General features: G+C 38.9%; 2 protein-coding genes across 3 annotated transcripts in view; both read left to right on the top strand.

The window, feature by feature from the left end:
- Nucleotides 1–7,252, top strand: part of cacna2d4a (calcium channel, voltage-dependent, alpha 2/delta subunit 4a) — a 125,569-nt gene extending 118,317 nt beyond the window's left edge. The window contains exons 33-39 of the mRNA XM_074697697.1: nucleotides 455–530; nucleotides 621–673; nucleotides 2,653–2,708; nucleotides 3,438–3,558; nucleotides 4,276–4,396; nucleotides 6,135–6,212; nucleotides 6,486–7,252. Of these exons, the coding sequence (XP_074553798.1) occupies nucleotides 455–530; nucleotides 621–673; nucleotides 2,653–2,708; nucleotides 3,438–3,558; nucleotides 4,276–4,396; nucleotides 6,135–6,212; nucleotides 6,486–6,578 (598 nt within the window). The 3' untranslated portion in view covers nucleotides 6,579–7,252. The remainder of the gene's footprint in view (nucleotides 1–454; nucleotides 531–620; nucleotides 674–2,652; nucleotides 2,709–3,437; nucleotides 3,559–4,275; nucleotides 4,397–6,134; nucleotides 6,213–6,485) is intronic.
- Nucleotides 7,253–9,198: 1,946 nt separating this feature from the next.
- cpsf6 (cleavage and polyadenylation specific factor 6) lies at nucleotides 9,199–24,612 on the top strand. Of its 2 annotated transcripts, XM_074697941.1 has the most exons (11): nucleotides 9,199–9,320; nucleotides 10,688–10,897; nucleotides 11,032–11,135; nucleotides 12,364–12,509; nucleotides 12,709–12,882; nucleotides 13,666–13,773; nucleotides 14,691–15,189; nucleotides 15,354–15,469; nucleotides 15,568–15,721; nucleotides 15,907–16,105; nucleotides 22,212–24,612. In XM_074697941.1, the coding sequence occupies exons 1-10, from the start codon at nucleotides 9,261–9,263 to the stop codon at nucleotides 16,091–16,093; spliced, it is 1,758 nt and encodes a 585-aa protein (XP_074554042.1). In that variant the 5' UTR covers nucleotides 9,199–9,260; the 3' UTR covers nucleotides 16,094–16,105; nucleotides 22,212–24,612. The 2 variants fall into 2 exon arrangements, with proteins under 2 accessions (XP_074554042.1, XP_074554043.1); XM_074697942.1 differs by lacking the exon at nucleotides 13,666–13,773.
- Nucleotides 24,613–24,914: the final 302 nt, after the last annotated feature.

Here is a 24,914-nt window from a genome sequence, read left to right on the forward strand (position 1 = left end):
AGCTTCTTTGCATTTTTTCCCCTCCTTCTTACTTTTGCCCGTCTTTTATGTTTGAAAATCTCATGAGTGATGTGCTATTTTTAAACAGCTAAAAGATTTCGTCATGCTTCATTTGTCACAGGATATTACATAACGGGGTTTTGAGCATGCATTAACTTCAGGCGCTGTGAGTGAGTGTGTGTGTGTGTGTGTGTGTGTGTGTGTGTGTGTATGTGTGCATGTTCTGGCACTATACATGCGATGCATCCATATTTATTTGTTTCTGTGCTTCCAAGTGTATCAAGAATATGTGCAGCAATAAAAAACAGAGAAACACTTTTCTCTTGTTGTTCTTTACTCTTCCAGGTTATTGATGGATCATTTCAGCTCTGCAACTATAACAAGAGGTCAAAAGTGAAGTTAAGTCCATACAATATTGTCTTTAGCAACAGCATGTATCTGTGTGTTCCCTCAGGGTGTCCTTGTTCGATTACCAGGCCATGTGTAAGATGACCCATCACTCTGTGAGCAGTGCCCGTCCGCTCCTCAGTGTATGTGCAGTGCAGTTTACTCACACACAGTTACACAACAATAATTAGACCATTCTGAAGTATCTATAATCTATATATCTTTGTTTTCAGCCCTTCTATGGTTTGGCTTCAGCTCTCAAGTGGTTCCTTTCCAACTTCCTGCTGTAAGTGTTGCTTGGGGCAATATTGAGCTTATTACTTTTAAGTTAAAAAAAGTATTTTTGTTGTTTGTTCTTTGGTTTGTTTAAAAACAGTTTTCTGGGCTGACCCCACATAATGATTTAGGGGAATCGATTGATATTTTTGGAAATATTTAGTAACATTTTACTTTAGAGGTCTGCAAATTTCATCACACTTAGGTAATAATTAGACAAAGTTTGATCTAATTTCTTTAAAATTAGCACATAACTTCCAAATTTATTGCAAGTCACAATTGGTAGGTTACTGTTTTTTCCAGTTTATTTGAAATTTACTCCAAATTGCAAGGTAAGAAGGTGACGATTAGCAAATAATTTATTTAAAACTAAATCACAACCCACCACAAAATGTTTTTAGAAGTATCCCAGTGTTTCTGATATTTCCAGAGAAGCAGGTGATAAATAGCAGCTTAGCTCTTGAAAACAGAAGTTAGGTTCATTTCTTCCTCTAACAATTACCTTTGAAATGTTAAGAGAATAATTCAGTTTCCCAGTAAGCAGTTGATAGTTAGCTATTTGTCATTTAATTTCACCAAGTTCTTTAGTACCCAGTTTTTTGATATCCATAATTGAGATCACATGCGAAATGATAAACCTTTATGATTAGGCCTGTAATGTTTTACATGATACAACTGAAGGATTCAGATGTGATATTCACCAAGAGTGGGGTTGTAAACTGGCCTTACCTGATTGTGATAGACACTGTGAGTACAGGCGTACTGCAAAACAGAATCTGACCAGAAGTTATGTGCTAGTTTTCACCAAATCAAGAAATGAGAAAAAGCTTTGTCTGATTATTACCTAAGTGTGATGAAATTTGTGGACCTCTAAAGTAAAGTGTTACCAAATATTTTCTATCTTGTCAGGAGTTAAATTTCCTTGCCAACCTACATTAAATATAGTCATCATCTACCAGCCTTGCAACCCTGAGAGTGAGGAAATAAAGCTTATGAATTGTTTCTGTAGCCCACCAAAAGAATACAAAGCTTCTTTAAAGCTATTTGCTCCTGAGGTGATGCAGTTAGAGGTGTGCAAAAAAGTAATTTTAACTTACCTCTTAAGAACACATTGTAGCTGCTGCTACAACACTTCAACAGCTGCCTTCTCCCCGACAGTTAAGACTCTGGATCATATGTGAAGTATACTTGGGCCACTTCTTCTGGAGAACCCACCATGTTTGTTTTGGTGATTTTCTGCTTCTGTCTGAATTATTTTGCTCACCTCAGACAACTCCCATTTAATTCTTATGGAACAATCTTTTGCCTGTGAGCGTTGTTTGTGAACTTGGTCTGTCCTTGGGCATGCCCATAGCAACCTGGAAGCTATCCTGCCCCAGAAAAACAGCCACCTTTTCTGTCTTAACACTTGTTCTTAAGATTAAAAAAAGCAGGGCATGAAATTTGTGTTTGCACGCCTTCAGTTCAGATAAATAGTCTGGTTGTTTTTTTCTGTTTAAATTGATCCAGACTCACAATTTCCCCTTTTCCAGTCTTTTTTTTTGTTGAAGCTAATGAGCTGCCAACAACAGCTTGATATTTACCACAGATTTTAGAGTGGTCTCTGCTTTGTTTCTGCAAGTTTTTGACCATTTCTTAAGGTTCACAGCAGTTTCTTTGATTATATAGGAACCTTTACGATATGGGTGTAGGTTGGTTGGTAGGTTACTTTATTTGTACCTGTTTAAGATTTGTTTTGCTGCAGGGTGTGATGTGCTACATCCACTAGGCAAATAAGAATTTTTTTTCTATCCTCAGGAAAAATCAGATACCACAGCCACCAATTACTGCTGAATAACTTAAGGACCCATTTTTAATATTCCCATGACACAACTTTGGGTCCTGGCCCAGTTTTTCAAAGCTGGGTGCAATCTGCCTGCAATCTGCTACGGCCTGTAATGATAGCCACCTAATTTACTCCCTCTCCCTTTGTCCACTCCTTTCTTTAAGGTTTCTTCTGGAGTTTAATATCTGTGGCTACTGGCACACTGAGCATTTCGCTGAAGGTAAGTGTAAATGGTTCAGATCGAACACAGTCAGTTTAATCTGAAATGTCCTTTTATACAGTATGTGCTTCGAAATGTTGATCCAGTAAATCCTCTGAGGCAGATCTAGATAACTGTAATACTTACCTTCCAGTACATTTCCAGGGGATCTAAACTGATAGGAATCACCACCAGCTTTTAACTCAGTCATTCAAACTGCATCCCCTTCATCACTGCCTGCTCCCAGTCCCAACAAACATGTTACAGTAGCTGTGTTTACTGTGATGTGTGTGTATCACTGACCTGACCACAGGTCATTATAGTATAACAGCATTGTGTCCTCTGATCCCCTTGCCTCGCATCTGCCTCCATCTCTGCATCGATCACACTTTCATTCACCTTATTACTCTGCCTGTCAATCATCATCTCCTCCACCCACTTCATATCATCATCACCATCCTCCACCCAGCCAAGCCAGCTTACAGCGCGTGTGAGTACTAAACCAGGAGAACGTAGACTAGTTATCACTGCTCTTTTTTCTGCTTGTTAACAAATAATTTCATCTATGCACATTCAGTTTTATCAGGGGTGCACAGAAAGAAAAAGCATTTCTTTTAGTTTTAGAAAAAATATCCAGAAGAATTTAATAAAAAGCCAGTATTCTCCTGCCATTAACCAGCCACATGCTGCACTTAAACACTCATTCATGTCCCCAACCTCATAAATGACCTGTTTCTTTTTCTCTATTAGCCTCAGCTCATAAGAAAAGAGGGGACATCCTGCAGCCGTGCGACACCGAGTACCCCAGCTTCGTCTACGAGCCGTCAGTCAAAGAGACCAACAGCATTATCAAGTGTGGACGCTGCCAAAAGTGAGCACACTCGCTGCGCACAGTGCGGCGTTCTCTCAGCCCTCCACCAGTCACATTAAATTGTCCTTTCAGAAATCCATTTTCTACAGCTCTGCTCTGCTCGTCATTCTCAGAGCTGTGTGTTTTTATAGAGTATCAGGAAGTGGGGAATAAGTAGGAAGGAACAGAATTAGATCAGGGCACAGAAGGTTATGTAAAAAGACAAGGGAGCATGTTGAGACTGAGAGAAGCAGAAAACTGAGAAAGTATTAAAAGAGAATATGGTAAAAACTTAGAGAGATGGAAAAAAAGAAGGAGAGGAATCGCCGCAGTGTGTTTGAGTTTGAAACAAAATTGAGAGAAAATCTGTGGTTTGGTGGTTTTGGTGTTATTTCAGTCAGTTTGGGATCATTGGTTGAGTTTGTGTGCCCCCTAGAGGCCAAAAGAGGAGTATCAGCACAAACATTTCTTACAGAACCAGCAGTTCAAAGTTCTTTATTGAGTGTTTACTCCAAATTTAAACTGCTAATTAATATTTCTGTCCATCAAATATCTTTCAAAATTATGATTTCTTGCTTTTACATTCTTTTTTTAAACATTATCCTTTTTTTAGTTGATGTACATCCAACTTGTATCAAACTGGCTCAGCACCCAAAATAGTAAATGTATCATAACATGTGGGAGGTTTTCCTTTTTTGTGTGCTTATTTACAATTCTGTGTGTGTACGTGTGTTTCAGGATGTTTGTTGTGCAACAAGTACCAGAGACCAACCTGTTGATGTTGGTGGTGCAGGCAGACTGTGACTGCAGCAGACAATACTCACCCATCACTCTGGAGCCCAGAGAAGTCAAATATATCCTTTGGCACTTTGTTGTTCCTGCAGTTTCCTTCTTCGTTGCCAGAAATCATCCCCCCCTGAACATACACATGTAAGATCAGGCATCTGTAGCTTTGTTTGGTTTCCCACTGCAGATGTTTGTGCTGTCTGGGCAGGAGTTAGGATTTGGCAGTAGAGTTTATATTACAGTGCATAACTCACTTGCATGGCTGCACTCTCCAAAATGAATTCCCTTTATGCCGCTGTGTGTACAGAGTCGCTGAAAAGTTGCGTGCTTTTGTGCTGATGCAGCAGCAAGGACACTGTAATTGTCTCATCTCCTCACGACCTCGTTCACCCCATTAAATCATATTTAGAGCTCTTTTGTGCAAGGGGGAGTCGTGTATTAGATTTACACAAGCTACTGGGGTTGCATAGCTTTTTAATGTGCTAGTTTTTAAAATCAGTGTTTTTACTTGTGGGATATACTTTATTTAATTAGTTTATTTGACAGGGACAGTGCAAAACAAGAAAGCTGTCAAGCCAGAGTTAGCTACAGAGCTAGTTTTCATCTGTGGTCCCTGGGCAGGCAGATGTAAAACAAACATTCAATCATTTAAACAAAATATACTCAGCAACAGTCCATCACACATTTTAAACCATAATTCACTGTCTCTAGTTTGATGCAGTTGATACAGAGGATTAAATCAGTGATCACATGATTGTTTTTCCTTGAGTCACAATTTCAGTTTAAATTTAACCCTTTCAGGCTCAAATTAAGTTTTAGTGATGGAAAAAAATCAGATATTTGAGGGAAAACATCATATGAGGTAGTTATATACAACTCTTGACCTGTTTTGAGAGAACTTCACATGCAATGCATTCTGGGATGTTGCAACATTGTAACAAAGCTACCCCCAGGGAAAAACTCAGAGGAGATAAAATCTACTAATTGGCAAGTACTGTATATAAATATTTAGGATTCATCTAATGCAGTTTTGGTTTCAAATTAAGGGAGATTGGTAGTGAAATCTACATGAAATTGATGCCTTGAAAATCTGTTTTGGTGAAACCAAGGAGGCAGCCATGTTTAAAGGGACACAGCTCTGCCAATTGGCGGGACAGTGGGAAACTGTTTGTTGCTTATGCACAACTAAGTTCTGCAGTGGTACTAGATGTGGAGTAATTAGGTAACTAGCAATTAGCTGTTGCAAATCTGCAACGTCTGCCGTGAGAGGGTTAAATACACTGAGGCTTGTACAGTCTCTGATTTGGGTAGGAACTGAGTTCCATTTTTCTGCTGCTCTGACTGAAAATGCAGACTGTCCAAATGCAGTTTTTCTAAGTTTAACTGAGCAGTCTCCTTTTGCTGATGCCCTGGTCTAGAGTAAAACACATTGTTAAAGTGGTGGTGGGGCCTGACCATGAATTAGTTTAAACATCAAACACATATCTGCATAAAAAAAGAAAACTGTCAAGGGTCATTAAATTGTATTTCTTAATGATGTTACAGTGCTGGCAGCTCCTTGGTTTCTTATCCAGAGTTTTCATTGAATGCATGGATAGTGTAGCAGCAGCCAAAGGTAAAGTGTACTTCACTGTATTTTATTTTGTATCAGTTACTAATTAGAAAAAAAAATAGATGATAGCAAAAAATACAAAGGCTGTCGATCAACAGTGTGATACTCACTGCTAATCCTTTGTAGTAATATTTCAAAGACACTTGAAGTGAAAACTGTGTTGATCCTGTTGTTGCTCCTTGACCTCGCTGTACATAACGCCTCAGTGAAATGTGACAGGATGAGGTCCCAGAAGATTAGAAGACGCCCTGAATCCTGCCATGCCTACCACGAGCAGGTCAGCCTTTTGTTGATTCTCCTGATGGATAAAAATGAAGCCAGTGCAAATCAGGTGTTTGACTAATGCAGTTATTTTTTCAGAAGCCTGATCCTGTCTCTCTTTCCTACCACACAAACCAAATTCTTTGCACCAAATAATAGAGTCAAAATAAGGAGAGACGCACTGCTTTTTATGAGTCAAGGCTTCTTTCTGCTGTAATACTTTTCACATTGAATTGATGTCAGAACGCCTGAAACCCTATGGGAAATCACTCTTTTCTTACCCCTGCAGGAAAACGCCAATGACTGCGGAGGAGCTTCAGCTATATCCCTCTCTGCCTCACTCTTCCTCACCTGTCTCTCCTTCTCCAAATTTATATCCTGATGAAAGACTCAAAGCTATTTCGCCTGTTCTCATGTTAAAGAAGAGAATCAAAAGATGTGTTGGACTGTGGACACCTCAAGTGGATCTTTTATTTTTCATGAACTCATCTAACCCTGCACATTTTAACTCATGACGACTACAAACCAAGTCTCCAATGACAGACTTTTATTGGAGCTTTTGAGCATTGATTGGTTAACTCTTGGAAATTATTACATCTGAACCGCAAAGTCAATGGGGCTGTTGTTGCCATGGATACTTTTCCTTGAGTTACGTGCTCTTACACCACTTTGCATCTCAAAATGAAATGGGACTGTAGAGATGCAGGTGGTGCTATGACGTACATCGAAAAAAAAAAGGGAATTGTGAGTCACAAGATGCGACAAAATCTAGGAAGGGAAAACATGTTTCCCCAAGTCTCACTGAACTGAACTGAACATCGCAGGCACACATGCATATTATATATGCAGCTCCAAGCATGCACGCTGCATATCCTGAATGATTCATCTGCAGACTGTTTTTCCTGCTTTTTCAAACACTGAATGAGAAAAATGAAAGAAGGGCTACAGTGTTGTGTCATATTATTGTTAAAGTGATGTCTCAAATTAATTTTGCAATAGCTTCATCTCGAGGCGATGGCTCAGTGCCAAGAAAGTGATCACAATGGAGCTATAAAACACATAAGAGGTAAAATATCAGAAGGAGAAGTTATCTAAGGATTTTTTGGGGCTATTTGCGTGGATAAAATCCTCAAACTGTTTGTTTCTGTGACATATCTTTTCAAAAATGTCTGCCTTTCTGTCTTTATCAACTGTGTCTTTCTCTGTGTTTGTATTCTGTGTTTACTCATGTTTGTCTCTTTGACTGGACTGTAGAAACAGTAACCTACAAGCAGCATGGATATCACGATGATGAACTCCACTTTCAGTTACCAACACGGTTTGAATGCTAATATCACATGATGCTGAACTACAACTCAAATCAGAATATTTGTTAAAGCATTTCTGCAGGTTTTTGGTCGAATGATCCTTAACTTCGGTAGCATGGCCATGTTATTGCTACTACTTGGAGAAAAAAAAAAGTGTTTCTTGTGTTTTGTTCAGAAAATAAAATGAAAGCACTCCATATTATTTCTGAGTTATCATAAGAAGCTTGTCTTTAAACCTAGAATTGCCTGAAATGTTGCCTGTTTGTGTGATGGACTCTCAAGTTGTCACTGCATCCATCCATCCATCCATCATGTGTTTTCAGCCTCACTGATATTTGAAAAGTACTTTCAATCAGCTGTTTCACTTTTGTTTTGATTCCCTGCCACACAGTAATCAGTGTTTTTTGGATTTTTGACATGTATGTTGGTTGACTGAAGCCATGATTTGTACAATGTAAATTAAATTACCCACCTTTTGTATGTATTTTTCGTCACTGTGTGTTTACTGGTGTGTCAGTGTGGGTTGCCACTTCCAACATGATAATAAAAATCTTTAAGTTGGAGTCGAGCCCAAATAAAACAGTGCAAATTTCTAAGTTAGGCCAAGCCCAAATTTTTAATCAAAGGGAGAGAAAAAAAGGAAACAGCAAACCAGTGCTTGGTCGATCCTCTGTCTCTCTCAGCTTTATTCAAGATGATTTTTAAACAATGTGATCAATAAGTTATTGGACATGTGAACAATCAAAATTAGACTCAGCTGTGAACAGACACTCTAAGTTAGTTCTGGGACCACCACCCCATAATCACTCCTCAAAACAAGTCTGTTTTAAGCAAAAAGCATCAATGATATGTACATCAAATATCCAACACATATCAATCACACATTAAAATAATGTTTTTGCTATTTCCTTACACAATTAAAAGTAAAAGAATGCTTTAGAGGACAAAGTTTCAACAAGTTCTTCTCATAGTTTGATAGCTTGGAGGTATAGTTTGGCCAATTTGCCTTGATTATATTCATTTAACAAATATACAACTATTTATTTTTCAACATCAACTTCTGATGACTAATGAACATATTAACCTTAATTTTGCCAATACAGTATTGAATCTAGTGGCAGTTTTATCAATAATAAAGCTTTTATGTTCACTGGGAGAACTGTGAAAACGTGTTCCAACTCTTGTTTAAAAATGTAATGCTGGCAAAAAATCAAGATGCACTCTTGCATTTCTTTATTTTGCTTTAATTTAAAAAAAAAAGGTGATTCATTTCACAAACCATGCAATAATATGTAACCAGGGGCAGAATGGCATGGCCTCTACTCCGCACTCCAATCCACTCCACTTTTTGCCTCAGATGTCAAAGCCCTACGTACGTATTTTTCTGTGTTGTATTTTCTGTTACCAATTTCCTGTCGTTGCTTTCCTCTTTTGCATCTCTCTTTTGTTTTTGCTTTTGACATGTTTCCTTAATGAGTGTGTTTTGCACTTCAGGGCCACCATACAATGGTGCGGCAATGAATATTTTAAGACTGAGTCAGTTGCAGCATCAGCAATTATACTTTTCATATTTCTGTGTTACGGTGACATGTTAGCCCCCCTTTTCAAGGAATCCTTGTGTTTTAGTGTGGTTTGTTGTTTTATTAGGATGTCAATATCGTCTGCAGCAGGTGTTGTAATAACAGAATTTGACCAGTAGGGGCACAGCGGTTTTCATTGTCCCACCGCCAGGCGGAGCAGAGACGGGTCAGTGGAAAATGGCGGACGGTGTGGATCACATCGATATTTACGCCGACGTAGAGGAGGAATTTAGCCAGGTAATTAAGTGCTTCATTCTTATTTCGACGGGTGGTACGTTAAGCATTTTGTTCATAATTTCTTTGTTCATAACACAGAAGAAGAGGTTGCGTACTCTGTTGAAATTCTAAGCCTCGTCGCTACATAGGCCTCCTTTCAGCATGCTTGCAAACCTGCAACCTCTGCTACAATCAACGCCTCAAACTATCGCTTATGTGGTGTCGTCGACGCTTAAAAGAACAAGTGTTGCATGCAGAAATGATGAAGTAATTTGCAAATTGAGACCCGTCTCTTTCGTAAGCCACAGACAACTGTATTTGTTGTTTTGTTTTACATTTACAGCTTCGGGCCTCAACCACGCTACTTGTGGCGGGTTACCGAGCAAAACAAACGTCGTTCAGTAAGCTAGCAAGCGCTAGCTGCTTTCTGAAATAGTTACGGTAAACGAGTTGCACCTTTTAACGTTTCTGTGGTTTCGTTACGTTATTTGAGTCTAGCGAATGGACTGGTGGCGGACATAGTGTTTAATTATTGCTATGAAGTTGTTCACGCCGTGTATGAAACGTCTGCGCAACAGAAACGCATTAGTTATTAGTTGTACTAGTGGTCATTGTTAGCTCATAGCTGTTAGCATACGGAGCATTCATGCGTCAGGCACAGGTTGTTTCTACACACACACACGCCTACTTTGCTATAACCCTCAGATGTATACAAGTATATTAAGTTTTACATAACAGGTAACGTTCTTTTCCATGGCATTTGAGAGAATGGCTCCAATTTGTGTGTTTCTAGGCCATTGCGTACTTTAGGTGTTGATTCTTATAGAGTCAGGGCAGTTTAGGGATAAGTCCCCTCTAGGTCTTGATGGTCCATGCTCGTTTGTCCCAAAGGGAACAACCAGCTTACAAAGATAATGTTAAAAACATTTCTTGCTGCAATATCAGATATTAGATAATGATCCATATTTGTCCATTGAACCTGCTCTTGGATCTGATTATGACTGGGTTATGCAACCTTGACATCAATATGCATCCATGCTCAAGGGTTGATAACATCAATTGGACAAGAGCATCAACATTTTATTCATGTACTCAGATAACATGGACTGCACATACCTAAGTCATACTCTGTTAGATGCCTATAACATTATCACATGCACTGACTGGCAGCACTAACACTTACATCAGATGTAACAACTATTTCAGCTATACTTTATAGTTGACTACAGGACCCGTGTCTCTTTCAACAGTAAACTGATCAAAATGAACAAGAAACCAATAAACCTCACACACTGACTGAGTTTATTGTAACAGTTGGTGGTGTTTTGTGTGCGTGTGTGAACTTGTCAAGACGTGTTGGACCAAATTTTTGTTGTTGTGCTTTACAGGAAGCGGACTATCCAGTTCATGAACAAATCGACTTGTATGATGATGTAATATCACCATCAGCCAACAACGGCGATGCTCCAGAAGACCGTGACTACCTGGACACACTGCCTGCACCAGGTGGCTCAGATGGAGGGAAAAGTGCCCCCCCAAATGTGGTGTACACCTACACTGGCAAAAGGATTGCCCTGTACATAGGAAATCTCACATGGGTGGGTAGATAAGTCTGAATTGGCTTTATAACTTGAGGGGGGGAGTATCTGTTTGAACAGCAGATGTACCTTTCTGTTTTTGTGTGCCGCTACACACTGTCTCAATGCACTTTAAATTGATATCTTTGATGCAGTGGACAACAGACGAAGACCTGACAGAAGCCATACGATCTATAGGGATCTCAGATGTGCTGGAGATCAAGTTCTTTGAAAACAGAGCCAATGGACAGTCAAAAGGGTGAGTCCTTTTGTTAATCACATGCTGCATAAACTGACCAAATAACAGCTTTTAATAGGAACATTTAGTTTTTGTTGACATTTTGTGCATATTTGGCTTTGAACTTTCACTAATCTGCAGTGCTTTTGATAATTAATTCTTCATGACTTGATTTTTGTAGACGTTTTTTTTGGTCAAAGATTGTTCGGTTTCTGACAAGACATTTGGGCAAAGAGAAAACATATTACTTAAAGGGGACATATCATGCTGATGCCTGATTTAATACTTGCATATAAAATAATAAAGTTGAAAACAACACCTTTCACCCCCTAAATTTTCAAAAAATTAGATATTGTATTTTTTCTGATATCCTAGAATGAGATTTGATGCCTCTGAAAATATGTCATTGCCAGTTGGCCGCGAGATTTCAAATGTCGTGATGACACGAGGATCCTTTCTTTTTATTGGAGTAATCTGATGAAGCAGCTCCTCCTCTGTGAAGTCAGTTAGTCACACAACTGCCACCGAGGGACACACCCACAAAGAGCTGACTATAAACGTATAAACTATACATGTTACAGTTTGACTCACCACACTGAAGCGTCCTGAGATGATCTGTGTCCAGGTGGATTGTCTTCCTCCTTAGCGTCAGAACCGTCCGGGTCTGAACGGGGTCCAATACAAAAGGCCGTATCCTACACTCTGCCATTTTATTAGTGCTATCAATGCCTTACGGTGAAGTTTTGGCAAACAGCAAACTCGCTCAGTCTGCCCCATCCAATATGGCGATTTTGTAAATACTGCCATGCTGAAAAAAACGCCCCCTGGCTCTACCCCCTCCGCCCCTCTGATAGAACTGACCAATCAGAGCACAAAGGGCTGTGACGTTGGGAGGTTATTGGAGGTCATTCTCGAAACAGAGCGTTTCAACGAGATCTTCAGAATGGCATAAAATGATGATATTGAGAACACTCTTGTGGGGCAATGAAGGAACCAAATGACTTGTACTGAGGGCAGAAATGCTTTACAGGCATCCTAGTCTGGCATAGTGAAAAGGAGAAACAAGCATGATATGTCCCCTTTAAGATTAGAGCTATAAATGTGTAAATTTCCTGACTAGCACTGGTCAGCATATGTACTTACTCCATGCCTTCTAAATTTAAGGGATTTTCCATTTAAAAACAAAATATCCTCGAAGGTTTAATATTTTTGCCTGATTGTTATTGTCTTATCGCTGCTGTTCTTCCAGGTTTGCTTTGGTGTGTGTGGGCTCAGAGGCATCATCCAGGAAGTTAATGGAACTGCTCTCAAAGCGTGAGCTCCACGGGCAAAATCCTATCGTCACACCATGCAACAAACAGTCCCTCAGCCAGTTTGAGATGCAGTCACGCAAAAGTGAGTCAAACATGTGCACACATGATATAGGCACAACTATTTAAAAACTTAACTTTGGTTGTCAAGAAGTAGCAGTGGTTTAACCACATGTACACTTGAGTATAGGTGTCAAGGTCTTCTGAGGCTTCAGTTGGCACACAACACACTCTCTCACACACATAAAATCAACCTGAGTCAGTATTCTCTTGTGACGTTTCAGGTACTCAGTCAGGCCAAATGTCTGGGGAAGGTAAAGCTGGCCCCCCTGGCGCTGGCCCTCGTGGGGGTTTTCCTATGGGTCGAGGCAGAGGCCGGTTCCCTGGACCACCCGGTCCTGGAGGAGACCGCTTTCCTGGACCTGTTGGTCCTGGGGGGCCACCACCACATTTCCCTGGTTAGTTTGGCATCAGCTATTTGTGGCAGAATGGTTCAATTTGATGTAACACACTGTACCATAAGGGAGAAATCCAGGGGATGAGATAGACTCTAGATAGTAGTTTTGGATTGGTCACTTCATATCAAAGAAAATCTGAACCAACTTTACCAGCTGATATCTACTGGTTGGTGAATGTGTTGTGGGCTCACCAGTCGAGGTTAATGGATTGGTGGATACCTGTTTCAGACCTGGAACTAAAGATGCCTTTTAATTTGAGATGTGAAAACTTAACATGAAAACGGTTTAAAGCTCTTTTTTGGGAAATCAGGCTTTGCAACTTTGCTCACCAGCATGGAACTTAGGCTGGTCTATTGAATGGTTGATTTCTGCCAGGGATCTTTCACTCATTAACTCTCTCCTTTGCATGTTTCCTCTCCTTCTGGTTTGTACTTTCCTCAACCCCCTTTTCCTTCATTCCAACAAATAATCCTCTGTGATTTTCTACTCACGGAAACCGTGTTGCTTGGAAAGCAGTTTGCTCAAAGCTTTAGTTGGCAAGCTGCCAGCCTTAAACTCCTTGCAAATCTTGGATTGGCCGCCTTTTACATGCAGTAGAGAATGGAGTTGCCAGCTTTTTGTCTTTTTCTCCATTTTGCGTCTTTTTTTACCCCCCCATCCCACCTTCTTCTCTTTCGCTTAGTGGCTGGTGCCCCCAGAGTACAGGGATGGGAAAGGCCTTTAACTAATAGATGAGAGTTTATAAGGGAACACTTATGATTGGTTTGCTTTCTTCCCCATTAGGCTCGGGGATGAGACCAGATCTGATTAGACACCAAGATGGCCCTCTGATGGATATCAATTTCAATCCCTTCCCGCCAGGGGGCAGGAACGGGAGCTGGCGTGGCAGAGGTGAAAAACCTCGATTGATTTGATTGATCGCCTTTTTATATTTACTCTCAGCTGTTTACCAAAAGTAGTTTTACCATTGACTCTGTCTGGTTGACTGCCCAAGAAACAGCTGGACTTTAAACTCTCTAAACCCCTGTGAAGTTAGATCCATAACATGCTGTCTGCCTCACTCAAAGTTAGCATGAAGTTACGCAAAAGCATCCCTCCAGATTGTTTAACAAGTGACTTTATTTGTGTCTCAAATCTACACTGCATACAAAAAGCTTTATTTAGATTTAAGAATGTGAAACGGCTCAGTGCCATGAATCACTTCCTGTAATACGTCTCTGTAAGGTTCTTTTATGCAGCATCAGTGGGGATTCAAATCAAAAACCAATGCCTACTAACAAGCGTCTCTCATTAGGTATCTGAGTGCATCAAGCTAATTCAGGCTCTTGGCAGCTCATGTCACTACACCCACTCAAGTATGAATTTAGCGATAAGAATCCACTTTCAAATATAAGGCGCCAGCTTGAAAAAAGCCAGCGTAAAACAGTTTTTACTGTCTGAATCCCATCTTTTTTATGTTGCCTCATGATTTAATATGCTGTATTATTTTATGTTGATGTTTTTGTTCTCTGTAGCTATGGCTTACTCTTCTGTGTCTGTGTGTGTCATTGTCCTCCTCTGAACTGCCTAAATACATGCTGCATCTGCATTAGACGGGGAAAAGAAAAAGACTGCTGCAGGAGATCAAAATTAGAGCTTTGTTTTTAGATTTTGTTTTGTGTTTTAAACAAAGTAGATTATTTTAATTAACGGTTGTGGTTTGTTTTCATACACAGATCTATAAGTAAGCCCTTATAATCTTCTACCCACCAGCAGGAGGAACATTTCTTTGCCTGATGAGCTTTTTTTGTGTCTTGTGCTCTTTTCAGGTGGGATGCAGGGTCCCCCACGTCCCCCTCCTGGTCCTCCAGGTCCCCCAGGCCCTCCAGGCCCTCCACCTCCTGGCCAGGGCCTCCCCCCTCCCCTACCTGGTCCCCCAAATCGTGGCGACAGACCGCCTCCTCCTGTTCTCTTTCCAGGTCAATTCGGTCAACCTCCTTTGGGACCCATGCCCCCAGGCCCACCACCCCCAGGTTACGGCCCCCCTCCTGGTCCCCCACCACCCCAACAAGGCCCACCACCCCCTGGACCCTTTCCTCCTCGTCCCCCAGGCCCAATTGGCCCCCCCATGGCTTTGGCGCCTCCTCCACACATGCCAGGTCCCCCTCCTGGAGGACCACCACCAGCACCCCATGTCAACCCTGCGTTCTTCCCTCCACCCGGCAACAACAGCATGCCACCCAACGATAGAGGGGGCCCCCCAGGGCCAAATGACCCGTACGGGCGCCCGCCACCGTATGAGAGAGGGGACTACGGTCCAGGAGGCCGGTAAGAGCAAACAGGCACTTTAACTGAGTGTAGTATCAGTAAGATGTTTTGTTTTTTAAACTCATCAACTCTTCTTATTTCTAGTTTTTTTTTTGATCCTGCAAAATCACTGTCTGCATTAAATCTTAAACTCTATTTCTGCCTCTGTCCTTTTGTGTGTGTAGAGATATGGAGGCGTCACGGACTCCTCTGAGTGAAGCAGAGTTTGAGGAGATCATGAACAGAAATAGAGCCATTTCCTCCAGCGCCATCTCCAGAGCAGTGTCTGATGCTAGTGCAGGTAACACACAATCATTTGTGATTCACGCCAGACAAATGAGCTCACATAAAAATACACCATGTCAATTTATGATTAACACTACTCTGTGTTCTTTCCAGCTGACTATGGCAGTGCTATAGAGACCTTGGTGACGGCCATCAGTCTAATTAAACAGTCCAAAGTGTCGGCAGACGACCGCTGTAAAGTTCTCATCAGTTCCCTGCAAGACTGTCTTCATGGCATCGAATCAAAAAGTTATGGCTCTGCCTCCAGGTAAGATTTCAATTCCGATGCAATGTAAAGCTTTGTTTGAGTGGGTTCGAAATATCACTGATTTATTTTTTTTCTGTTATAGTATCTGCTATTTCAGGTATACATGTACATGTTTCTAAAATACTCTTGAGTCACACACAAAAATCTAGTGCACAGTCCATGATTCCTCTCTGTGTTTCTGCCAGGCGAGAACGTTCCAGGGAACGAGACCACAGCCGCTCCAGAGAAAAGAGCCGACGCCACAAGTCCCGCAGTCGTGACCGCCACGAGGACTATTACAGAGAGCGCAGCCGGGAGCGGGACCGCCATCGTGAGAGGGATCGGGACAGAGACCGTGAGCGGGAGAGGGAGAGGGAGTACCGGCATCGCTAGAGAGGAAACAAGGTGGGTGAGACTTTTCCTAACGTATCTCACTGTTACAAGTTTTCTTCTATTTTTCAGGACTTCGACTAAGCTTGTTGGTCTTAAATAACTCAAACCACTTTGCAGTAGAAAAAGGGCCCAGGCGGAGTTTAGAAAAGTCTGTTTCTTTTGCTCAGCTCCTCTCTTCTTCATTAGATCAAAGTTTAGATCTAGTTGTTATCTAAAATTTATCTGCCCACATAGCTTGCTGTGAAAATCTTCACAGGGTGTTTTTTTGTGAGCTTAAGTATGACTTAAGTGCCCTTTAAGAATATAAGAAAAGAGAACACGGAGAGATGAGGAAAGCAACAGACAGATTTTTTATAACTCAACCTTTGTGGACAGGTAAGCTTAAGGTAAGTATAAGATATAATTTTTTATCAAGTTTGTTTGGATGTGTACTTGTTCCTTGAGTCATGGTGTAATACAAATGAAATGTATTGACTTGGCTGCTCTTTAAGTAGGGGTTATCAAGAGTTGTATCAATCCTGTGTGTGTCTGACTCAAACTGCATTTTTAAGCTCAGTTACTTGGTCTGCATGCCTCTGAGGCTGGTAAACTACAAAAGTTGTCTTCCACTTTTTTTTTCCATTTTACCAAATAAACTTGATATCTTTTTTTTTAATTGCAAAAAGTCAACTTTAAGCAACCTGGGGATGTGTTTCATATCTGCTTATTGGTAGAAACTCTTTGAGAGTAACACAAATGTTTATCATCCATAAAAAGTGGAAATAAAAAAAAAAATTGGAAAAACTTTTTTTTACCAGCAGAGTTGGCTGTTAGACCTGAATTTAAGTTGATCTTTCCTCTGGCTTGATTATCAAAGTTCAGTATATACTTCTATTTCCTAACATGTGAGTGTAAACTCCTTCATTGTAATGTTTCAGCAGAGTTTGTGTGTCTCAAACATGTATAACACGGTTTAGCACATACCTCTTTCTCCTGCTGGTTTGGATTCAAGTTTAATATTGGGGGAAAAATAACAACCTCACTGTTTTACAAATTCATTATAGATCGCTGCAGTTTTTGTAACTTTTCCATTCAAATTTGTGATGTAAACATGAACGTATTGGTTTGATAGTTCAGAGAGGAATAATTGCATTATATTATGATAATAGAGGTGAACATTTATCAATCAGATAAAGTCTGTTGATTTCAAAACATAACTTTACAGATGTGATGGTGCCATGTTTACATGTCAGATTTATCACCTGACATTTCTCTATTGTCAAATTGAATGTTTTGAAACTTTTGTACCTCAATTTAAGATGTTGAGGTCCAGTGAAAAATTACATGTGTTGTGAAAACAGAGATGTGATTTAACAATGTTGATGCAATAAGTACACTTAATGACTTGCAGACAAATTTCCAAAGGAGGTCTTGGCACTCGATTTAAAGGGGCTATGAGAACTTTCTAAGTGATCTTGAAAAAATGAGATTATCAGCTGCAAAAGGGGTTATTTCTTAATGCATTTTCTCTGCTTCCTGAGTGATCAGGACAGGATTGATTCATGGCATGTAGAAGTCCCTGTGACGATCCCACGCCAACTGGAAAAGTTTGGCAATGAGAAGAGAGATCTGTGCTTTTCCCCGCAGAAAATGATTTCTTTGATTGATTTTGTAGTCATGGCGGACACTGGAGCTGGACTATCTGACAACAAAATGAGGTCCAAGCAGAAAAAATACAAAACATGATAGTAATAAAGCCAGAGCAAAAACATGGGTTAAACTGTTTTCTGATAGTGTTCATTCCAACCCACATGCAGGTAGGACATAACGAGGATTCACTAACATCACAAGTACCGACACATCAAGCACCAAGCTCCAAGTAGCGCTAAATATAGACGGCTAGTAAACTACTGTACGAACTGAGTTTACAAATTTCAAACATCAGCACCGCACGTCCTCATGTCAGAGGGTGCAAGTGCCCATGGGAAACAGAGTTTTTATCCTGGAAAAACACTAGCTTTTCCAGATAGTCCTCACAGCCCCTTTAAATGATCTATAATTCATTGTTCACCCAATATGTTAAGTGTAAGAATTAATATGTAATGATTTCATACAAATGTGTTATCAGCAGAATCGAATTAAATGTGACGCATGCAATAATTTGATGGGAAATTTCAAAAAAGAAAATCTTTGTTCTCAGGTTTCATGTCACCAGGCCATCATTAAAAATTATTGCCTGGTTCATTTGAACTTTAAAAAAAAAAAAAGGAAACACGGTTTTATCACTGAGAAACTTGTTATTAACGCATAAACAGAATCAAAATTTTAAGCAATCTTGATTTCAATTGTTAATTTTGTGCTGTTTTGTATCTGATCCTGACTGATGCAGAGAAGAAATTTCCTTTGTAATACGTATTAGTGTCTCTTCAGTGTACATAAAAACACTTTCAGTTGAGGTTGCAGTGTTGATACTTAAATTGATGAATAATCCCAGGTTTGCAAGAGAGAATGAAAGTGTTTCAGTGTTTGCCCAGAAGAAAATGTGTTTTGCTGGCTGTTTGGCTGTCATTTTACTGATGAGCTGTAGACAAACATATCTGAAAGTGTTAAATCCTTTCGTGTAAATAAGTAATATTGACCTTGCATTAGTACCCGTGTGTTAAGGCATATACTTTACTGGTGTTTTTATGGATACTCTTGGTAGGGCTCAGAAAAAACATTTATTCTCGTGCATCTGCATGTTGAGCAACATGGTTATCTGTTAAGATTTGGAAATTCACTTGAAATATGTTGTTTGACCGATGTTGCATGTGGTCCTGATGTAATTTACTGTGAAAATGCTTCAGGATCTGTCATGTTTCTTGCTATCTGGTCCAGGCAGAGAGGGGTCTAGGTGGCTACAAGGGCCGAACAGCTTCTCTTTACAATTGCTCATCACCCCAAATAGTATTTCCTCAAATTTTGAAAGAATTTTGTTTAAAACAGTAAAGTTGTTTTTCAGAGTAGGAATGTATATTCTCTACATCAGATTATTTCAACATGTCTAGTGCCCTTACACTGAGAAATATTAAGTGGGGTGATGTTATATTTGGAGTTGCTGAATTCTGATGCAGGCCATAGCAAAACAATGCACATAATCGTATCTCTGTCAGTCTTTTGTAGTGTAACGAATACAGCCAGAGCTGAAGTAATGAGATCCTGTTTATTTTATTTTGATATTCTACTTTGTGTCTGCTGGGAACCTCTTTGTCAAACATAACTTCTTATTAATTTGTGAAAAGAAATGTAAACACTTTTTTTTTCATTTACAGATGTTATTTTTAATTATTCCAAGCGGTAACTGCTCAAGTGAATAATTTTATGGTTTTATTTGAGTTAGAAACTTAACAATACAACTGCAGTTTCTGCATTGGCTTCAAAACCAATTTGCACTGAAAACAAGAGAAGAGATCCTCGGTGGGCACAAAGTTTGACATTCAGTGACATAAGCGATCCAAGAAATACAGTTTTTTGTAGATTCCCCAACAATGTGTTGAACACTTTGGATGAAATGACTGAGGTTTTTCACACAGTCTGATAGCATACAGCATCGTTATCAGGAAGTACTTGAATGAAGCCAAATGCTTTTATTGTCGGCAGTTGGGCTGCTTGTGTCAGCAGGTATTTGCACGAGGTTGAGATGACATTTTGTGCTGCTTCTCAGTCTGTTTGTTGGATCACAGATCTCTTCTTTTCAAACAGTCATGACATTTTCTCATGTCAAACCAGGGTCAAGCAAAGTTAAATTAACTGGTTTGTAGGATTTGAAACGGGAGTGTGATAGAGGCAAATAAAAGACAAGCATTTAAGTAATTCAGCTGAGCTGCATCCAGATGTAATGTCATGAGTCAACAAGACAGCTGTGTAGTTTAACAGATGGTGTGAAGTTGCATTTACATTTCAATTGCCTGCATTTTCATTTTTTTTTATAAAATCCAGGGGGAACGTTTAAACATAGAATGGTAAGTAACTTATGGTAGGCAGTTTGTAGAGTTCTTAGTTAGGTAACGTTACAGTCTGTGGGTTAGAGAAGATGAACTGCTTGACCCCGGTTTGACTCTGAACACAATTTCCCATTCATGCCCTTTTAGCTGACACTGTATCACACATTACAGCCGTGGCATGACTTTGATGGAAAAAAAGTTACAGAACAATTAATTCTTCAATTTGTAAAAAGAGGTGTTTGTCGTGTATGTAAAGGTGTTATTTGATCACTACAAAACTTGTCCTGACTGTTATAACCCCAAATATTTTTGTGGTGGTCAATGAGTTGGATCACTGTGTTGTGCAAATATTGATGTTGTCAAAGCAGTGTATACTAACAGCCAGTTACTGGTTAAAGTATTATTCTACAGCCAAACAGATCAAATTTTAATATGAATTCAAATGTAATCAATTTGACCTTGTGTACTAGCTTTAATCTAGCTGTGAGTCAGACTGGTAACAAGTAGAAACCAGCCCAGTATGAACTTTATCAAAGCCAAATCTGATGTGATCAAGGCTTAGTAAGTTTGACCATTTATAATTACTCTACAACATAAGAATATAATAGAATTGAATAGAATAGAACTTTATTTGTCATTGCAACAGGTTCAACAGAATTGCAAAAAAAAAAAAGTTTTAAAGATATGTTACAGATCTGTTGAGACTTGATTTAAAGATAGTAACTGTTGACAGGGTTAAAGAATCTATTTTACCGCTGATTATTGTCATCGAGGTTCCAGTTTTCCATTCTTTGTAGACTTGTCTGTGTCCTTGGTGGTAGTCTTGACAAATTAGTCCATCCATTTCCATGGCGTCATGTCAGAAAACCATAAAAGAGTTCAAATAATAATTTGAAAAGTGATACAAGGAAATATAATGCTGTGAAAATATCATTTTTCCCATATATACTTCATAGTTCATAGTTTTGTGTTTTGATCCACAGCCCTTTTTGTCTTTTCTGTGTCTTTTACTCTTGTGTTTCCTTATTTCCTGAAATATCTCAACTGATTAATCACTTCCTCTATGTCACAGTTGACAGTTTTTGATTTGTGGTATCAGGTCTGTTCTTCATACCTCTGAACAAAACACTCTAGTTTCTGGGTGATGAATAAAAAAGTCCAATTTGTAGTTTTTGCTGATGCAATGAATATGAATAAGAAAAAAACAGTCTTGACTAAACAAGGCAAGACTTAAAAATGAAAATATATTTTTAGGTAATACAAAAAATATATATTTCACTCTTACTGGTAGATTTTTGATAATTGTGAATCTCCTGCTCACTGACAGTCAGGCTTTTGTTTCATTATGACTTACTCTTTTGGTTCCTGTTAACAGAGCTTCATGGGAAGCTTCTTTTTAACAGAAATTTTAGATTTATCAAATAAGGTAGTGCTACAGATACCAAAGCTAATCCTGTATTGCCAAAGAGCAGTGCATGTTAACCCCCCTTTTGTAAAGCTACCATTAAAAAAAAAACATAGACCATTGTTTGGCCTTACATTGTTTCACCTGTTTTTATCAATTTTCCCTGAATTTTAATTTAAGCTCAGTTAAACTGAAGTATCTAAATGGTCAACTTAGCAGTTCTAACTTTTAAAATCAGTTTTTCCTACTTGATTGTAACTTTTGTCAAGAGCTACATGTATTGTGAAAACATCTATTTACGAGTTGATTATAAACATGCATGTAACCTATTTAAACTCCATGTATCGGCAAAAGTGATAAATTGCATTCAGTTAAAAAGTCAACTGAGAATTCTTCTATTTTTTGATGTGTATTGGTACATATAGATATCAAACTTGCCTTTTTGATATTTGCTGTTCAAGGTTGCATGTTTCTCTGTGTTCACGCCAGGGTTGGGGGATATGCACTGCCAAGTGAGCATTAACAAAAGCATCATTCTGTGAAAGTTTTTTTCTCATTATTCCTCTAACAAAAAGATCCATTCCAAACTAAGATTTGCAGTCTGTGAACTCTGGCTCAACGTGACGGTGGATTGAACCCAGCCCTGGTGCGCACTGTCTGTATAGTGTAGAGGTCTGATAGTGAGGGGGGAAAGTGTTCACTGTTGCGCTGCCTCGAAACCAAACTCCACTCCCGTTTTGAAACCTTTCAGCTCACAAGGATCACGGATGGATGGAAGGACAAGGAGGGAGGATTTCAGTGCACCACCACCTCCCCACCCTGCATGACCGAACAGGATTACCACCACCTCCTCTTCCTCCACCCCTTCATCTCTCCTCTCCGTCTCCACCCATCCTTCTCTGTCTGTTAATCCTGTCTGCCTGTGGATGGGAGACCCTGACCTGTGTAAGGCTATGTTTTCCAAACCTCTATACTCATGGTAACTAAAGATGAAAGAAAAGAAACTTTCCAAACAGCTCTTTTATTTTTATGATGTTTTATTTGACATGAAGATGACTACTTGTGAGATGCTTTTTTTGCAAAGTACAACAAAACAGCCCACACGATCCCTAACTAGAAGACACAAACATTACATCATATTTTATTTCCTCCTCTGCTTCCTGTGCTGTGTACATTCAGTTAAAGCTCAGTTTTTATAGGGTACATGTTTGATGTTTTCTCTCCACCCCTCCCTCTCATTTTCATTTATTCTTTTCATGGTTAGTATGTTTGTAAATGTTTCAATGCTTTTGATTAAAAACTAGATGGTGTTGTAATAAAAAATGTTTACTGATGTATTTGAAGCATTTGTTGGCCTCTTTACATTTGCATCATTTGTATGAAATTTTTACTTTTGACTGCACACTGCTTTCCTTGTTAGCTTACATTGACGTTATATTTGAGCTGTTTTAGCAAATGGTTTCGTTTTAGAGACAAATAATTTTTTATTTTATGTCAGAAAATAGGATATTGTCAGGGTAGGAACAGAAGATATGATTGTATCATTTGTCAGTTTACTTTTACTGAAGGTGTTCATGTTCATGCTGCACTTTTAACTTTTAATTTCAAGTGTATTGGGCCAAAACATCCAGATAGATCGTCTGATGGTGGTGCGTTATTGCACTAAAGAACGCCATTAGCAGATACTTATTCTATTCAAACTGTGATGTCTTTGTTTTAATGTATAATGTTTCATTCTGAGATGAAATCATCACAGCCACAGATGTATTAACTGTTCAGGCTGTTGGTAAGACTCTCATCTCATCTGTTGAAAAGCTGAAGGCTCAAATGTTTCCTTTTTTCAGTCGTTACATGTTTTTGTATATTTTTGTAACACCAAAGAGTTTAAACACCATGTCTGAAAATTCAATTTACACACCCAGTCTGGAGCACAACACTAAATCCTCTGTACATATGCAATACATTTTTTCACCTGTCCATCAGTCATGTTCATGTCTTGCATGTGTTAAACAGGGAAAGTCCAAGTTTTGATACAAATTTGTATTTTGTAACAGTTGAGGTCATCAGTTCAGCCTGTAAGCACTGATTTATGTGTTTTTAACCATGTCTTTGGAGACTTTTGAGATAGTAATGACTTATTTCTTAAACATTAAGAAGGTATCTCAAGGGTTGTGATAGGGGCATTGCTTGAAGTCCTGCAAAGACTGGAGATTCGTAAAAGATTTAGACTAACACCTTTTATAGAAATGTTAAAAAGAATACTCTGGTAAAGGCTGAAGAAAACTCAAACATCCTCTGTCATTCACAATATGCTTTTGTTTACAATCTGATGACCCATTTTTGATTTATTTTTGATGATTGGAAGTTCTTGTGACTCTAAAGGTTTATTTTCTGTTTTGTTTTGTCTTGTCCTGTTTTCTAAATCCATCACTTAAGTCCAACGCATGAACATCCCTTGAAGTATTGTGTCTTGATCAGTGTTTTTTTTGTAAGGAATACAGATAAACTCTTTGCAAAATGCAAATTGATTTTAGAGCCAAATCACTGATCTCTAAGACCTCTGATCACATTTCAGGGCTAGCATCATGTGTAGGGCTTCAGTTAGATATTATCAGGGGTCAAAGTTGTAGCTGTCCCAGGCAGACTTTTCTCCACAGCACTCTGAAGGTAAGTGTTTCGGATCTTCAGTGCGACAAAGAAGCAGCACAGTCCAGAGGAAGTCTGATCAACACCCACTGGTAACATTACAAAAGCAGTTAGAAAGTATTTAATGTATTTTAATGACGTGATTTGAAATCGTACTATTTTGAAAGATGAAAATCAGACAATTTTCTACTGCTACACTCAAAATGAATGGCAATAATTTGATGTTGAAAGCTTGCAATCCTGTATTAACATGTTTGATGCAATGTTTATGTACATGAACCGTAAAATCATGTGCACACCTCAGGTGTAAATCAAGCTGAAGTAAAAGTAAAGTCACTCAAGTTATTAAATAAATAATTTATAAGTACATCTGATTTTGGCTTGTATTCAGTAATGCCTACTGCTTTCATGTACTGTTAATTTTTTATATTTTTTTACATTTTATATCAAAAATGAAAACTCAAAAGCACTCTTTGATCTACAGGAATAAAGTATTTTGAATTTAATTTGGGATTTTGGCTTTGATTTTTTTTGGATGTTATGAATAACAAGAAATTAATAATTTAGAGGATGAGAAACCATGCAATAAATATCATGTTAGCAAACCACTACAGGATTGTTTTATTTATTTTTTTATGTGAAGCATTGGAGACATTATGAATTGATGTCTATTCATGGTTCAACACAAAACTTCAAACAGTTCCAGGTGATTTTGAATATTAGTCATAGCTTTTTGTGTAATATTAGAAAGAAAAAAAAACTTGTAAAATGAACTCTACAGAAGACATAATTGTTTGCCTTTGTATAT

Source organism: Halichoeres trimaculatus, unplaced genomic scaffold (assembly GCF_033239565.1).
Source record: "Halichoeres trimaculatus isolate MK-OKI-2021-1 unplaced genomic scaffold, fHalTri1.1 fHalTri1_scaffold_21, whole genome shotgun sequence".
Lineage (NCBI taxonomy): Eukaryota > Metazoa > Chordata > Actinopteri > Labriformes > Labridae > Halichoeres > Halichoeres trimaculatus.